The sequence below is a fragment of the Manacus candei genome, unplaced genomic scaffold, assembly GCF_025592945.1.
Source record: "Manacus candei isolate 608988 ecotype Guabito, Panama unplaced genomic scaffold, ASM2559294v1 h1tg000050l, whole genome shotgun sequence".
Taxonomy (NCBI): domain Eukaryota; kingdom Metazoa; phylum Chordata; class Aves; order Passeriformes; family Pipridae; genus Manacus; species Manacus candei.
Window position 1 is genome coordinate 31,638,331 of NW_026138098.1, and position 16,858 is coordinate 31,655,188.

The 16,858-nt window shown below is 52.6% G+C and overlaps 1 protein-coding gene across 1 annotated transcript; it reads right to left on the minus strand.

Annotated features, from left to right (window-relative positions):
- Nucleotides 1-793: 793 nt before the first annotated feature.
- On the minus strand, nt 794-8,404 carry LOC127477136 (ribonuclease H1-like). Its single transcript, XM_051801041.1, has 2 exons — nt 7,804-8,404; nt 794-1,658 (listed from the first exon to the last, which is right to left on the minus strand). The coding sequence occupies exons 1-2, from the start codon at nt 8,209-8,211 to the stop codon at nt 1,419-1,421; spliced, it is 648 nt and encodes a 215-aa protein (XP_051657001.1). The 5' UTR covers nt 8,212-8,404; the 3' UTR covers nt 794-1,418.
- Between the last annotated feature and the right edge of the window lie 8,454 nt (nt 8,405-16,858).

Genomic DNA, 16,858 nt, shown 5'->3' on the forward strand with positions numbered 1-16,858 from the left:
TAGCACAGTCCTAACTGCAGGCTGCAGGGGGCGCTGTTGGATCTCTGAAGCTGTAGGACCTGCAGTACCTGGTCGTGGTCGGCAGGGGGCGCTGTTGGATCGCTGAAGCTGCAGGGTCTGCAGTGCCTGGTTGTGGCCTGCAGGGGGCACTGTGGGACTGCTGGAAGGTGTAGGACCTGCAGTACCTGGTCGTGGTCGGCAGGGGGCGCTGTTGGATCGCTGAAGCTGCAGGGCCTGCACTACCTGGTTGTGGCCTGCAGAGGGCGCTGTGGGACTGCTGGAAGGTGTAGGACCTGCAGTACCTGGTTGTGACCTTCAGGGGGCGCTGTTGGATCGCTGAAGCTGTAGGGCCTGCAGTACCCTGTGGGCGGCAGGGGGCGCTGTGGGCTCCGTCAGTCACCTGCGGGAGAAGTGTCCTGGAGAGAGTGGTCCCAGACCGCGTGGGGAAGCCGAGAAGGAGATGGGGGGATCCTCGCCTCCGTGGGGATGAAAAGCAAGGCCGACAATTAACCTTGGCAACCAGTTCTTTTGTAAGGCTAATTGACTCCCTTCCCCCTTCGAACTCTGTTTCTCTTACAGGGAAAGCAGGGGAAGGGAAAATTCCTCTTTCAATTTATAACCCATAACATTATCCACCCCTAATTTTCTTTCCCATGCTTTCACACGTTATCAGATTAAATCTTTGAACTTCATACGTACATGCATTCATCCTAACTATGTACGCATCCACTAATAGATAGATACAGAGTTACATACAGATACAAGTATACAGTTTCAGCCAGTTTATCCGAGACTAAGGTCTCCTTGGGGTATGCACCGAGTTTCTCCATCTTCCTGCATTACCCACCAGGTGCAGCCGGGCCCTTGGGCAAAAACAATCCCACGAATGGGTTTGTCTTTGCTCGAGGCAGGGTTAACCCAAACCTTTTTCCCTAACACACCTCTCACGTGAATCACTGGGACCTTGTCTCCATCCATGGTGTGGAGGGACTCTGACTGGGCAGGACCGGCTCGGTTGATGGACCCTCTGGTGTTAACTAACCATGTAGCCTTTGGCAGATGCTGATCCCAGTGCTTGTCTGTCCCTCCACCCAAGGCCTTCAGGGTGGTTTTCAACAGTCCATTATGTCGTTCAACTTTCCCTGCGGCTGCTGCATGGTATGGGATGTGGATTTGATGCCATGCTCCTCTGCCCAGGTGGCAACTAAGCTGTTTTTGAAATGAGTTCCGTTATCTGATTCAATGCGCTCTGGGGTGCCATGTCGCCACAGGACTTGCTTTTCAAGGCCCAGGATGGTATTTTGGGCAGTAGTGTGAGGCACCGGGTACGTCTCCAACCATCCAGTGGTGACTTCCACCATGGTAAGCACATAGCGCTTACCTTGGCGGGTTCATGACAGTGTGATGTAATCGACTTGTCAGGCCTCCCCATACCTATACTTACTCCAACGTCCACCATACCATAGGGGCTTCAGTCTCTTAGCCTGTTTAATGGCAACGCAGGTCTCACAGTCCTGGATAACCTGGGAAATAATGTCCTTGGTTAAGTCCACCCCTCGGTCTCGTGCCCATCTATGGGTGGCATCTCTGCCCTGATGGTCTGAGGCATCATGGGCCCACTGTGCTAGGAACAACTCTCCTTTGTGCTGCCAGTCCAGGTCCACCTGTGACACCTCAACTCGTGCAGCTCGGTCTACCTGTTCATTGTTGCGATGCTCCTCATTGGCTCGACCTTTGCGCACATGGGCGTCTACGTGACGGACCCTCACAGCGAGCTTCTCTGTTCGGGTAGCGATGTCTTGCCACATATCAGCGGCCCAGATGGGTTTTCCCCCGCGTTTCCAATTGGCCTTCTTCCATCTGTCCAACCATCCCCACAGAGCATTGGCTACCATCCACGAGCCAGTGTAGATGTAAAGCTTTGGCCACTTCTCCCGTTCAACAATGTCCAATGCCAGCTGGACCGCTTTGAGCTCTGCGAATTGGCTCGATTCTCCTTCCCCTTCAGTAGCTTCTGAAACTTGTCGGGCGGGGCTCCATACAGCTGCTTTCCATTTGCGCTTCATTCCTACAAGGCGACAGGCACCGTCAGTGAAGAGGGCGTAGCGTGCTTCTTCTTTCGGTAGCTTATCGAATTCTGGGGCTTCCTCAGCCCGTACCACCTGCTCTTCTTCTTCCTCATCCGCTAGACCAAAACTCTCACCTTCAGGCCAATTTGTGATGACTTCTAGGATCCCAGGGCAATTCAGATTTCCAATACGGGCACGCTGTGTGAGCAGAGCGATCCACTTACTCCATGTAGCATCAGTGGCATGATGTGTAGAGGGCGCCTTTCCCTTAAACATCCCGTTCAGCACTGGTAGTCGAGGTGCCAGGAGTAGCTGTTCTTCTGTGCCAATCACCTCGGAGGCAGCTTGTACTCCTTCATAAGCCGCTAGGATCTCCTTCTCTGTTGGCGTGTAGTTGGCTTCAGATCCCCTGTAGCTTCGACTCCAGAACCCAAGTGGGCGAACTCGAGTCTCACCAGGCACCTTTTGCCAGAGGCTCCAGGAGAGACCTTTATTCCCAGCTGCAGAATAGAGTACATTTTTCACATCTGTCCCCGTCCTGACTGGCCCAAGGACTACAGCGTGTGCAATCTCTCGTTTAATCTGTTCGAATGCCTGTTGCTGTTCAGGGCCCCACTGGAAATCATTCTTTTTGCGGGTAACCAGGTAGAGAGGGCTTACGATTCGACTGTACTCCGGGATATGCATCCTCCAGAAACCTATACCACCCAGAAAAGCTTGCGTTTCCTTCTTGCTGGTTGGTGGGGCCACTGTTGTGATCTTATCGATGACTTCTGTCGGGATCTGACGACGCCCATCTTGCCATTTCACCCCCAGGAACTGGATTTCTCAGGCAGGTCCCTTAACCTTACTCTTCTCTATGGCAAAACCGGCTCCCAGGAGGATCTGGATGATTTCCTTTCCTTTTTTGGAAACCTCCTCTGCTGTGTCCCCCCATATGATGATGTCATCAATGTATTGCAGGTGTTCTGGAGCCTCACCCTTCTCTATTGTGACCTGGATCAGTCCGTGGCAGATGGTGGGACTGTGTTTCCACCCCTGGGGCAGTCGGTTCCAAGTGTACTGCACGCCCCTCCAGGTGAAAGCGAACTGCGGCCTACACTCTGCGGCTAAGGGAATGGAGAAGAATGCGTTTGCCATGTCAACAGTGGCATACCACTTTGCTGTCTTGGACTCCAGCTCATACTGGAGCCCCAACATGTCTGGAACAGCAGCACTCAACGGTGGGGTGACTTCATTCAGGCCACGATAGTCCACAGTCAGTCTCCATTCTCCATTAGACTTACGCAAAGGTCAGATGGGACTGTTGAAGGGTGAATGGGTCTTGCTGATCACCCCTTGGCTCTCCAGCTCACGGATCATCTTATGGATGGGGATCACAGAGTCTCGGTTCGTCCGGTACTGCCGGCGATGCACTATTGTGGTGGCGATTGGCACTTGCTGTTCCTCGACTTTCAGCAACCCTACGACTGAAGGGCTCTCCGAGAGGCCGGGTAATGAGTTCAACTGTTTAGCCGCCTCTGTCTCCACAGCAGCTATTCCAAAAGCCCATCTATGTCCCTTGGGGTCCTTGAAGTACCTGTTCTTGAGGTAGTCAATGCCCAGAATACATGGGGCATCTGGACCAGTCACAATGGGGTGTTTCTGCCACTCTTTCCCGGTCAAGCTCACCTCAGCTTCCACCATGGTCAACTCTTGAGACCCTCCAGTCACCCCAGAAATGGAAAGAGTCTCTGGTCCCACATGTCCTGGAGGGCATTAACGTACACTGAGCGCCAGTATCAACCAAAACCTGATATTTCTGTGGGTCTGATGTGCCAGGCCATCTGACCCACACAGTCCAGTAGACACGGTTGTCCCGTGCCTCTACCTGGCTAGAGGCAGGGCCCCTCTAACATTCGTCTTCATCCTGCCAGTCACCGTTTTCCTCTTGCGAATGTCGACAGGAGGTGCCCTCTAGCAGGTCAGATCCCTGCCCACAGGATACTGGTGCGGCACTCGCTTTCGGAGACTTCCTCTTTTCTTTCTCCTTCAACTCTTGTACTCGGGCTGCTAGGGCACGGGTAGATTTCCTGTCCCACCGTCTCATGTCTTCTCCATGGTCAGTTAGGAAGAACCACAACTCAGTTCGTGAGGTCTGTCCGCTCTCTCTAGCTGGGGGGCGTCGGGTTTTCACTGGGGCCATATGGACATTGTTTCCCTCAATCCTCTCTTTCAACCCTGTAGTTAATTCCTTGAGCTCATTAATCATTGTCTCTACAGAGGAGATGCGGGCCTGTAGCGGTCCTTCAATCATGCTGTCATACAACCGAAGTTTATTTATTACAGACATCACTGGATCCCGCTTCTCCCCAGCCCCCAATGATGTCAGGTAACCTTTATGTGGGGACAGCCCCATACGTGTGAAGCTCCAGCACATCTGTGGTGTACACTTAACCTTGTCAGGATCCTTGGTAGGTTGCCCATCCCCTCCAAACAGTACTTCCAGCAATGCCATTTCTCTCGGCCCTAGGATTCCTTCTTCTATGGTCTTCCAGCTCTTTGTGTAATGATCTGCCTGCAAGGAATCTCTGTAAATGAACCTCTCTCTCACACCATCCAGGAGCCGTGTCCAGAGAGACAGGGACTTCGATTCCCTCACAAACACCTCCTCAATACCCACATCTTGGGCGATAGATCTCAGGAACCTCGCTTCACTGCCATCAAAGTTTACTGCATCACCTGTAGAGTCAAAAACTCGGATCATCCAGGCCAGAACGGGTTCACTCGGACGACGAGCAACGTCTGTCCTTAAATTCCGGAGGTTATTGTATGATAAAGACTCAGTGATGATTTCTGGCTCTGGAGCAGCCGCTTGTGAGGACCCTGCCTCTCCATCGTCGTCAACTGGGCGAACTGATTTGGCTTTATATTTCTTCCTGTGGATAGGGGCAACCTCCTTTGGCTTAGTCTGCCCCTTAGTTTTGGCCTTATCCTGAGTCACCTTGCTATTAGGCATCTTGTTCTCTTTTTTTCCTTTCCCCTGGAAGTGCTGCACCATAACAAGCAACTTCCTGTAGGCAATGGCCAAGGCCCCACATTCAGCTGCCAACTGCCTCTCCATGGACCCATCACAACCTCTCTCCCTCACGGCTTTCATTATTTTTGTAGGGTTCAGGAGTTGTTCAAGGGTGAGTTTCCATGTTATGGGAGCTGAGCAACTTTCTAGGAATTTACCCATGTCCTCCCATAACCCATGCCACTCGAGGTTTTCCACCCCTGGGCCAGGCTCCTGAACGCCTTCTCGGTAATTCTTGGCCTTGGTTTGGTATATCAGGTACACTATAATGGCACAAACTAGGATGAAAAGCCCAACAATTGAAATGTCTCTGACATCTAAAAAGGATTTAAACTTCCCAGAGGCCATTGTATTGTATCCAAAAGGGAACTGAATAAAGGGTTGGGCGCACGCATTCCCCTGTGTGTCTCCATAAGAATGGGTGCTATTATCCTCTAAACCCCAGAGGAAACAGCTTAGGCTAGAGCAGTAGTGCATCCTTGAGGACATATTCCGGATGAAAATCACAGGTGCTGAGTTTGCCATGTCATATACCCAATGCACAAACTCAAAGGTACTTATTGCAATGAGAGTACTAGTATCTGAACTGAAACACGCTGACAGGTGGGACAGGTATCTTGGCATGGTTATGTACCAGAGGAAAGCAATAACCCCTAACATCATGGTGCCTACAAGTTCAAAACGTGTGTCAATCACACAAGGGTTTCAAAATGCGTGTAACTCACACAAAGGGTAGTTATTCTTTTTCCACCTTTCCTCTTTCCAGGCCCCACGTTGGGCGATAAAATGTCTCAGTCTGAAGAGACTAGACTGTTTACTAAAGAGGATGAGTTATGAGGTAGACCAAACTCCTCTCTCTCTGCAATTGTAATGTCAAATTAAGGGGCTTTACTTGAGGAAAATCTGGAAAACCAGAGGAAATAACAACCCTTTATTAAAAGATATATGTATGTTGGCAAAAACAGTAATACAAAACAAAACAACAACAACAAGTCTAAAAGAATACTTCCCTGTCCTTTAACACAGTCCTAACTGCAGGCTGCAGGGGGCGCTGTTGGATCTCTGAAGCTGTAGGACCTGCAGTACCTGGTTGTGGTCGGCAGGGGGTGCTGTTGGATCGCTGAAGCTGCAGGGTCTGCAGTGCCTGGTTGTGGTCGGCAGGGGGCACTGTGGGACTGCTGGAAGGTGTAGGACCTGCAGTACCTGGTCGTGGTCGGCAGGGGGCACTGTTGGATCGCTGAAGCTGCAGGGCCTGCACTACCTGGTTGTGGCCTGCAGAGGGCGCTGTGGGACTGCTGGAAGGTGTAGGACCTGCAGTACCTGGTTGTGACCTTCAGGGGGCGCTGTTGGATCGCTGAAGCTGTAGGGCCTGCAGTACCCTGTGGGCGGCAGGGGGCGCTGTGGGCTCCGTCAGTCACCTGCGGGAGAAGTGTCCTGGAGAGAGTGGTCCCAGACCGCGTGGGGAAGCCGAGAAGGAGATGGGGGGATCCTCGCCTCCGTGGGGACGAAAAGCAAGGCCGACAATTAACCTTGGCAGCCAGTTCTTTTGTAAGGCTAATTGACTCCCTTCCCCCTTCGAACTCTGTTTCTCTTACAGGGAAAGCAGGGGAAGGGAAAATTCCTCTTTCAATTTATAACCCATAACATTATCCACCCCTAATTTTCTTTCCCATGCTTTCACACGTTATCAGATTAAATCTTTGAACTTCATACGTACATGCATTCATCCTAACTATGTACGCATCCACTAATAGATAGATACAGAGTTACATACAGATACAAGTATACAGTTTCAGCCAGTTTATCCGAGACTAAGGTCTCCTTGGGGTATGCACCGAGTTTCTCCATCTTCCTGCATTACCCACCAGGTGCAGCCGGGCCCTTGGGCAAAAACAATCCCACGAATGGGTTTGTCTTTGCTCGAGGCAGGGTTAACCCAAACCTTTTTCCCTAACACACCTCTCGCGTGAATCACTGGGACCTTGTCTCCATCCATGGTGTGGAGGGACTCTGACTGGGCAGGACCGGCTCGGTTGATGGACCCTCTGGTGTTAACTAACCATGTAGCCTTTGGCAGATGCTGATCCCAGTGCTTGTCTGTCCCTCCACCCAACGCCTTCAGGGTGGTTTTCAACAGTCCATTATGTCGTTCAACTTTCCCTGCGGCTGCTGCATGGTATGGGATGTGGATTTGATGCCATGCTCCTCTGCCCAGGTGGCAACTAAGCTGTTTTTGAAATGAGTTCCGTTATCTGATTCAATGCGCTCTGGGGTGCCATGTCGCCACAGGACTTGCTTTTCAAGGCCCAGGATGGTATTTTGGGCAGTAGTGTGAGGCACCGGGTACGTCTCCAACCATCCAGTGGTGACTTCCACCATGGTAAGCACATAGCGCTTACCTTGGCGGGTTCATGACAGTGTGATGTAATCGACTTGTCAGGCCTCCCCATACCTATACTTACTCCAACGTCCACCATACCATAGGGGCTTCAGTCTCTTAGCCTGTTTAATGGCAACGCAGGTCTCACAGTCCTGGATAACCTGGGAAATAATGTCCTTGGTTAAGTCCACCCCTCGGTCTCGTGCCCATCTATGGGTGGCACCTCTGCCCTGATGGTCTGAGGTATCATGGGCCCACTGTGCTAGGAACAACTCTCCTTTGTGCTGCCAGTCCAGGTCCACCTGTGACACCTCGACTCGTGCAGCTCGGTCTGCCTGTTCATTGTTGCGATGCTCCTCATTGGCTCGACCTTTGCGCACATGGGCGTCTACGTGACGGACCCTCACAGCGAGCTTCTCTGTTCGGGTAGCGATGTCTTGCCACATATCAGCGGCCCAGATGGGTTTTCCCCCGCGTTTCCAATTGGCCTTCTTCCATCTGTCCAACCATCCCCACAGAGCATTGGCTACCATCCACGAGCCAGTGTAGATGTAAAGCTTTGGCCACTTCTCCCGTTCAACAATGTCCAATGCCAGCTGGACCGCTTTGAGCTCTGCGAATTGGCTCGATTCTCCTTCCCCTTCAGTAGCTTCTGAAACTTGTCGGGCGGGGCTCCATACAGCTGCTTTCCATTTGCGCTTCATTCCTACAAGGCGACAGGCACCGTCAGTGAAGAGGGCGTAGCGTGCTTCTTCTTTCGGTAGCTTATCGAATTCTGGGGCTTCCTCAGCCCGTACCACCTGCTCTTCTTCTTCCTCATCCGCTAGACCAAAACTCTCACCTTCAGGCCAATTTGTGATGACTTCTAGGATCCCAGGGCAATTCAGATTTCCAATACGGGCACGCTGTGTGAGCAGAGCGATCCACTTACTCCATGTAGCATCAGTGGCATGATGTGTAGAGGGCACCTTTCCCTTAAACATCCCGTTCAGCACTGGTAGTCGAGGTGCCAGGAGTAGCTGTTCTTCTGTGCCAATCACCTCGGAGGCAGCTTGTACTCCTTCATAAGCCGCTAGGATCTCCTTCTCTGTTGGCGTGTAGTTGGCTTCAGATCCCCTGTAGCTTCGACTCCAGAACCCAAGTGGGCGAACTCGAGTCTCACCAGGCACCTTTTGCCAGAGGCTCCAGGAGAGACCTTTATTCCCAGCTGCAGAATAGAGTACATTTTTCACATCTGTCCCCGTCCTGACTGGCCCAAGGACTACAGCGTGTGCAATCTCTCGTTTAATCTGTTCGAATGCCTGTTGCTGTTCAGGGCCCCACTGGAAATCATTCTTTTTGCGGGTAACCAGGTAGAGAGGGCTTACGATTCGACTGTACTCCGGGATATGCATCCTCCAGAAACCTATACCACCCAGAAAAGCTTGCGTTTCCTTCTTGCTGGTTGGTGGGGCCACTGTTGTGATCTTATCGATGACTTCTGTCGGGATCTGACGACGCCCATCTTGCCATTTCACCCCCAGGAACTGGATTTCTCAGGCAGGTCCCTTAACCTTACTCTTCTCTATGGCAAAACCGGCTCCCAGGAGGATCTGGATGATTTCCTTTCCTTTTTTGGAAACCTCCTCTGCTGTGTCCCCCCATATGATGATGTCATCAATGTATTGCAGGTGTTCTGGAGCCTCACCCTTCTCTATTGTGACCTGGATCAGTCCGTGGCAGATGGTGGGACTGTGTTTCCACCCCTGGGGCAGTCGGTTCCAAGTGTACTGCACGCCCCTCCAGGTGAAAGCGAACTGCGACCTACACTCTGCGGCTAAGGGAATGGAGAAGAATGCGTTTGCCATGTCAACAGTGGCATACCACTTTGCTGTCTTGGACTCCAGCTCATACTGGAGCCCCAACATGTCTGGAACAGCAGCACTCAACGGTGGGGTGACTTCATTCAGGCCACAATAGTCCACAGTCAGTCTCCATTCTCCATTAGACTTACGCAAAGGTCAGATGGGACTGTTGAAGGGTGAATGGGTCTTGCTGATCACCCCTTGGCTCTCCAGCTCACGGATCATCTTATGGATGGGGATCACAGAGTCTCGGTTCATCCGGTACTGCCGGCGATGCACTATTGTGGTGGCGATTGGCACTTGCTGTTCCTCAACTATCAGCAACCCTACGACTGAAGGGCTCTCCGAGAGGCCGGGTAATGAGTTCAACTGTTTAGCCGCCTCTGTCTCCACAGCAGCTATTCCAAAAGCCCATCTATGTCCCTTGGGGTCCTTGAAGTACCTGTTCTTGAGGTAGTCAATGCCCAGAATACATGGGGCATCTGGACCAGTCACAATGGGGTGTTTCTGCCACTCTTTCCCGGTCAAGCTCACCTCAGCTTCCACCATGGTCAACTCTTGAGACCCTCCAGTCACCCCAGAAATGGAAAGAGTCTCTGGTCCCACATGTCCTGGAGGGCATTAACGTACACTGAGCGCCAGTATCAACCAAAACCTGATATTTCTGTGGGTCTGATGTGCCAGGCCATCTGACCCACACAGTCCAGTAGACACGGTTGTCCCGTGCCTCTACCTGGCTAGAGGCAGGGCCCCTCTAACATTCGTCTTCATCCTGCCAGTCACCGTTTTCCTCTTGCGAATGTCGACAGGAGGTGCCCTCTAGCAGGTCAGATCCCTGCCCACAGGATACTGGTGCGGCACTCGCTTTCGGAGACTTCCTCTTTTCTTTCTCCTTCAACTCTTGTACTCGGGCTGCTAGGGCACGGGTAGATTTCCTGTCCCACCGTCTCATGTCTTCTCCATGGTCAGTTAGGAAGAACCACAACTCAGTTCGTGAGGTCTGTCCGCTCTCTCTAGCTGGGGGGCGTCGGGTTTTCACTGGGGCCATATGGACATTGTTTCCCTCAATCCTCTCTTTCAACCCTGTAGTTAATTCCTTGAGCTCATTAATCATTGTCTCTACAGAGGAGATGCGGGCCTGTAGCGGTCCTTCAATCATGCTGTCATACAACCGAAGTTTATTTATTACAGACATCACTGGATCCCGCTTCTCCCCAGCCTCCAATGATGTCAGGTAACCTTTATGTGGGGACAGCCCCATACGTGTGAAGCTCCAGCACATCTGTGGTGTACACTTAACCTTGTCAGGATCCTTGGTAGGTTGCCCATCCCCTCCAAACAGTACTTCCAGCAATGCCATTTCTCTCGGCCCTAGGATTCCTTCTTCTATGGTCTTCCAGCTCTTTGTGTAATGATCTGCCTGCAAGGAATCTCTGTAAATGAACCTCTCTCTCACACCATCCAGGAGCCGTGTCCAGAGAGACAGGGACTTCGATTCCCTCACAAACACCTCCTCAATACCCACATCTTGGGCGATAGATCTCAGGAACCTCGCTTCACTGCCATCAAAGTTTACTGCATCACCTGTAGAGTCGAAAACTCGGATCATCCAGGCCAGAACGGGTTCACTCGGACGACGAGCAACGTCTGTCCTTAAATTCCGGAGGTTATTGTATGATAAAGACTCAGTGATGATTTCTGGCTCTGGAGCAGCCGCTTGTGAGGACCCTGCCTCTCCATCGTCGTCAACTGGGCGAACTGATTTGGCTTTATATTTCTTCCTGTGGATAGGGGCAACCTCCTTTGGCTTAGTCTGCCCCTTAGTTTTGGCCTTATCCTGAGTCACCTTGCTATTAGGCATCTTGTTCTCTTTTTTTCCTTTCCCCTGGAAGTGCTGCACCATAACAAGCAACTTCCTGTAGGCAATGGCCAAGGCCCCACATTCAGCTGCCAACTGCCTCTCCATGGACCCATCACAACCTCTCTCCCTCACGGCTTTCATTATTTTTGTAGGGTTCAGGAGTTGTTCAAGGGTGAGTTTCCATGTTATGGGAGCTGAGCAGCTTTCTAGGAATTTACCCATGTCCTCCCATAACCCATGCCACTCGAGGTTTTCCACCCCTGGGCCAGGCTCCTGAACGCCTTCTCGGTAATTCTTGGCCTTGGTTTGGTATATCAGGTACACTATAATGGCACAAACTAGGATGAAAAGCCCAACAATTGAAATGTCTCTGACATCTAAAAAGGATTTAAACTTCCCAGAGGCCATTGTATTGTATCCAAAAGGGAACTGAATAAAGGGTTGGGCGCACGCATTCCCCTGTGTGTCTCCATAAGAATGGGTGCTATTATCCTCTAAACCCCAGAGGAAACAGCTTAGGCTAGAGCAGTAGTGCATCCTTGAGGACATATTCCGGATGAAAATCACAGGTGCTGAGTTTGCCATGTCATATACCCAATGCACAAACTCAAAGGTACTTATTGCAATGAGAGTACTAGTATCTGAACTGAAACACGCTGACAGGTGGGACAGGTATCTTGGCATGGTTATGTACCAGAGGAAAGCAATAACCCCTAACATCATGGTGCCTACAAGTTCAAAACGTGTGTCAATCACACAAGGGTTTCAAAATGCGTGTAACTCACACAAAGGGTAGTTATTCTTTTTCCACCTTTCCTCTTTCCAGGCCCCACGTTGGGCGATAAAATGTCTCAGACTGAAGAGACTAGACTGTTTGCTAAAGAGGATGAGTTATGAGGTAGACCAAACTCCTCTCTCTCTGCAATTGTAATGTCAAATTAAGGGGCTTTACTTGAGGAAAATCTGGAAAAGCAGAGGAAATAACAACCCTTTATTAAAAGATATATGTATGTTGGCAAAAACAGTAATAGAGCATGAGTTCTATGAAGAGAGTAAAGCAAGGAAATGGGAACGGTTCACCAAAGAAAAGAGCGACGAGTGTTCGGCGAGAATATTATACGGAGTAGAGGCAGGAAGGGACAGGAGGATTTTTCGGGGGCAGAGGTCTGGGAAGAAATCAGGTAGTACGTCAGCCTCGAGGGACCTGCATCGCCACCCCTACCCCAGTCCCGGTCCCCACAGCCGCAGGCAGCCAGACCTGCGCATCGGGCAGAACTGCGGTCAGCGCCGCCAGCTCCGCCTTCCGCCAGGACCGTATCCGCCTCTCAGCAACCCGGCGTCTCGAGGTCCCCGCCAGTCCCGGCTCTCTGCTCCGTACGGGTCACCTCCTCTGCCTTGCTATCCCTCCCCTGCCCTCCTTCACCAACCTCGGCCCAGGGCTGAGTCCTGTGCCGGCGCCGCTCGGGCTCTCACCTGGTGCGGGAGGGATACGGAGGGCAGGCGAGAGCGGCGGCAGAGCGGCGGCGGTCGGGGCTCTGAACAGCGGAGGTGGTGAGGCCGGGCTGGGTGGTCGAGGAGGGGTGTGGTATCGAGGAGCTCAACATTGACAGACCATGAGCTCCTTTCACCGTCATCATCTCTTCCCTCACATCCCTCCTTCGCTGGCACGTGGGGACTCCTCAATTGTCCTCCAGGGTAGGCACTTTTAAGAATAGTCGAGGAGCACGAGAGGCAGAACATCCTTATGGACTCAGTCTCTCCTGGCCTGTCACGTTGAGCTGCCCTGCTGGTAGCAGAAGCACTTCGTCTGGGGACACAGCCCTGTTGGGCTTTTGTCGATGGCTGTGCTACCAGTGCTACGGCGAAAAGCACCTTCCCCAGGGAAAACTCGGACGTGGCATGGCATCTCCCACCTACTTTGGAATCATGGAGATGCAGTCTCCATGAGGACAGCTGTGACCTGTCCCTCCTCCTGCTCTTCCTACTAAGAGGACCAAGCCTGTCACACCGGAATTTTGTGTGCCGGAACCAGTACATCTCCAACAGGTTGAGGGGCACTCAGCAAAAAGAGCCATTCTCTTTCCTATCCTTACCACCCCCGTAAAGTCTGAGGGTCCTTCACTCCCCGAGAAAACACAATGCTGATCGTGCAAACAGCGAACCCTGAATGTGTTGCCAGCCTGGGAGAAACTGGAAGTCATGCCAGAGGGAGCCTGGAGGCAGAATGGGACGCACTATTAAAGTTAGCGAGATGAGAACTTGATAGTGCCTGGGACAGCTTTAAAAGCATCTGCTGCTTTTCTCTAGAAAGGGAGAAATGTGGGACTGTGGAGAGAGTCGGGTGGTGCTCTTGTGGCAGCAGTGCGATGAGAGGACAGAGGGAAAAGGAGAAGAGGCTGAAGGGAAGAGCAGAGACAGAGAAGGGGTCTGAGGTGTCTCTCCTTTCTCTCCTCATTTCCTTAGCCAAGTAAGATCGTCTGGAGTGAACACATGCAAGAGAGCAAAGACGAGAAGATACCTTGCAAGGATTTTCTTTCTTCCATGATATTTCCACACACGAGTCTGAAAAGGCTGTTGAATGTTTCCTGTTAGGAAGAAGAAGGGTGCGTTGATGAAAAAACAGAATTTAGTCACCAGGTGACGCAGGCAGAGAGCGACGAAGAGAGAGCCAAGGTTTATGCTCACACCAACCTGCCTGTTTGCTGTGAGAGTCAGAACCCACCTCCGAGCCCCGACATAACAGAATTGCTACAAACGAGTCTCTTGGGGGAGCAAAGGTAGAAGGAGGGCAGCGAAACGAACTGTTCTTTCAGTGCCTGAAATGCACTCTTTGTGTTTCTCGATCCCACAGCAGCAGCCCCTGTCACTATCTCAACCGATGACTTTCTGAGCATTGCCTGGCTCTGGGACCTCACTCATGGGCAGGGGTTGTTCCCGGTCAGCTAACACTGCAGTCCTCCCCTCCACAGTTGCAATTGCCTGCTCTACGGCGCACCCACTGTCGGGTCTGTGGGAGTGCCGAGGCTTCTTCCCCACTCAAGTTTCACATCTTCCTGTGTTGTCCTCAGCTCTCTGGGCTGGTTGCAGTTTCCTCGGGAAAGACGTGTCTCCTCCACCTCTGGAGCTTCATCCCTGTCCTTCTTTGTCTGCCTGGGACAAACGCCTCTCTCCCAGCTGCCCAGGAACAGGAGATGAGCCTTGCTGGGCAGGAGCCCAGGGTCTCTGGCTGTGTCATGCTCTGCTGGGAAAATGCACAGTGTGAGAGAGGAACGCGGCTTTAGAAGAGGTTCTGTCACAAGCCCTTGCTTTGTGTAGGAGTGAAAAGCCGTGTTTTCATAGGGGTGCTGTAGAAACAATTACCCGAGTTTTGTATGTCTAAGAGAATCCGCGAAAACTCCAAAGACGACGGTGTCAGTGACTCTGAGCTCTGGTGGGATTGGCAGCAGGTGACAAAGCCCTACTGTCCACTGCCGGCGCTGTGCCCCCGGACACGCCCGCGGCGGTTCGTGCCCGACCGCAGCCACGGCTCCTCTGGCCATGTCTGCCCGGGCGCAAGGTGTGCAACGCCGCTTCCGCAACACGGGGCCCGGAGAGACAGAGGAGACTGCAACGACGGTCTCCCGACACCGAAAGCTGCCCCTCTGGCGCCCACAGCTCTCTGGGCCGAGCCTTTAGTGGGGCGTGCGAGGAGTTCGGGGTTGTGACCCAGGAGCTGCCGGTAGAAATGGATAAAATCGTCGACCCGTAAGTTGGGTTGTGAGTACTTGATGGGGATTTCGCTGCCCTCGCTGGTCTCTACCAATGGATCCTGCTTCACCTGGACTCTTCCTGCAGACCCCGGTGGGAGATAAAGAAGAAAAACCGTCAGAATTGCTTTAGGCACCGGATGTTGTTCCCCAGAACAAATCGCCCAGAGGCAGTCAGGACCACACGGAGTAGAATTTTAAGAGGATGTCTAAGTGTGCAGTATTGGAAAGTGTCCATTAGTATTTGGTGGAGAGATGAGTGAGGGAACGAGAGGCGGATTAGTGGAATCACTGAAAAATGGAAGGCTGTGGGACAAAGCAAAGTAAGAGAGAAAGAAAAGGAGAAGGACGGACTGCATGAGTTCTATGAAGAGAGTAAAGTAAGGAAACGGGAACGGCTCACCAAAGAAAAGAGCGACGAGTGTTCGGAGAGAATATTATACGGAGTAGAGGCAGGAAGGGAGAGGAGGATTTTTCGGGGGCACAGGTCTGGGAAGAAACCAGATAGTACGTCAGCCTCGAGGGACCGGCATCGCCTCCCCAGCCCCAGTCCCGGACCCCACGGTCGCAGGCAGCCAGACCTGCGCATCGGGCAGAACCGCGGTCAGCGCCGCCAGCTCCGCCTTCCGCCAGGACCGTATCCGCCTCTCAGCAACCCGGCGTCTCGCTGTCCCCGCCAGTCCCGGCTCTCTGCTCCGTACGGGTCACCTCCTCTGCCTTGCTATCCCTCCCCTGCCCTCCTTCGCCAACCTCGGCCCAGGGCTGAGTCCTGTGCCGGCGCCGCTCGGGCTCTCGCCTGGTGCGGGAGGGATACGGAGGGCAGGCGAGAGCGGCGGCAGAGCGGCGGCGGTCGGGGCTCTGCACAGCGGAGACGGTGAGGCCGGGCTGGGTGGTCGAGGAGGGGCGTGGTATCGAGGAGCTCAACATTGACAGACCATGAGCTCCTTTCACCGTCATCATCTCTTCCCTCACATCCCTCCTTCGCGGCACGTGGGGACTCCTCAATTGTCCTCCAGGGTAGGCACTTTTAAGAATAGTCGAGGAGCATGAGAGGCAGAACATCCTTATGGACTCAGTCTCTCCTGGCCTGTCACGTCGAGCTGCCCTGCTGGCAGCAGAAGCACTTCGTCTGGGGACACAACCCGGTTGGGCTTTTGTCGATGGCTGTGCTACCAGTGCTACGGCGAAAAGCACCTTCCCCAGGGAAAACTCGGACGTGGCATGGCATCTCCCACCTGCTTTGGAATCATGGAGATGCAGTCTCCATGAGGACAGCTGTGACCTGTCCCTCCTCCTGCTCTTCCTACTAAGAGGACCAAGCCTGTCACACCGGAATTTTGTGTGCCGGAACCAGTACATCTCCAACAGGTTGAGGGGCACTCAGCAAAAAGAGTCGTTCTCTTTCCCATCCCTGCCACGCCCGTAAAATCTGAGGGTCCTTCACTCCCCGAGTTCCTCACTGCCCGAGAAAACACAATGCTGACCGTGCAAACAGCGAACCCTGAATGTGTTGCCAGTCTGGGGGAAACTGGAAGTCATGCCAGAGGGAACCTGGAGGCAGAATGGGACGCACTATTAAAGTTAGCGAGATGAGAGCTTGATAGTGCCTGGGACAGCTTTAAAAGCATCTGCTGCTTTTCTCTAGAAAGGGAGAAATGTGGGACTGTGGAGAGAGTCGGGTGGTGCTCTTGTGGCAGCAGTGCGATGAGAGGACAGAGGGAAAAGGAGAAGAGGCTGAAGGGAAGAGCAGAGACAGAGAAGGGGTCTGAGGTGTCTCTTCTTTCTCTCCTCATTTCCTTAGCCAAGTAAGATCGTCTGGAGTGAACACATGCAAGAGAGCAAAGACGAGAAGATATTTTGCAAGGATTTTTCTTTCTTCCATGGTATTTCCACACACGTG

What these genes read in the sequence shown, in the direction of transcription:
- LOC127477136 (XM_051801041.1), bottom strand. Translation starts at nt 8,211, where the DNA reads ATGAAGCGCAAATGGAAAGCAGCTGTATGGAGCCCCGCCCGACAAGTT. An exon ending in TCGAGGTGTCACAGGTGGAC is followed by an intron (nt 1,659 to 7,803) that starts CTGGACTGGCAG and finishes TCACAGGTGGAC; the next exon opens with CTGGACTGGCAGCACAAAGG.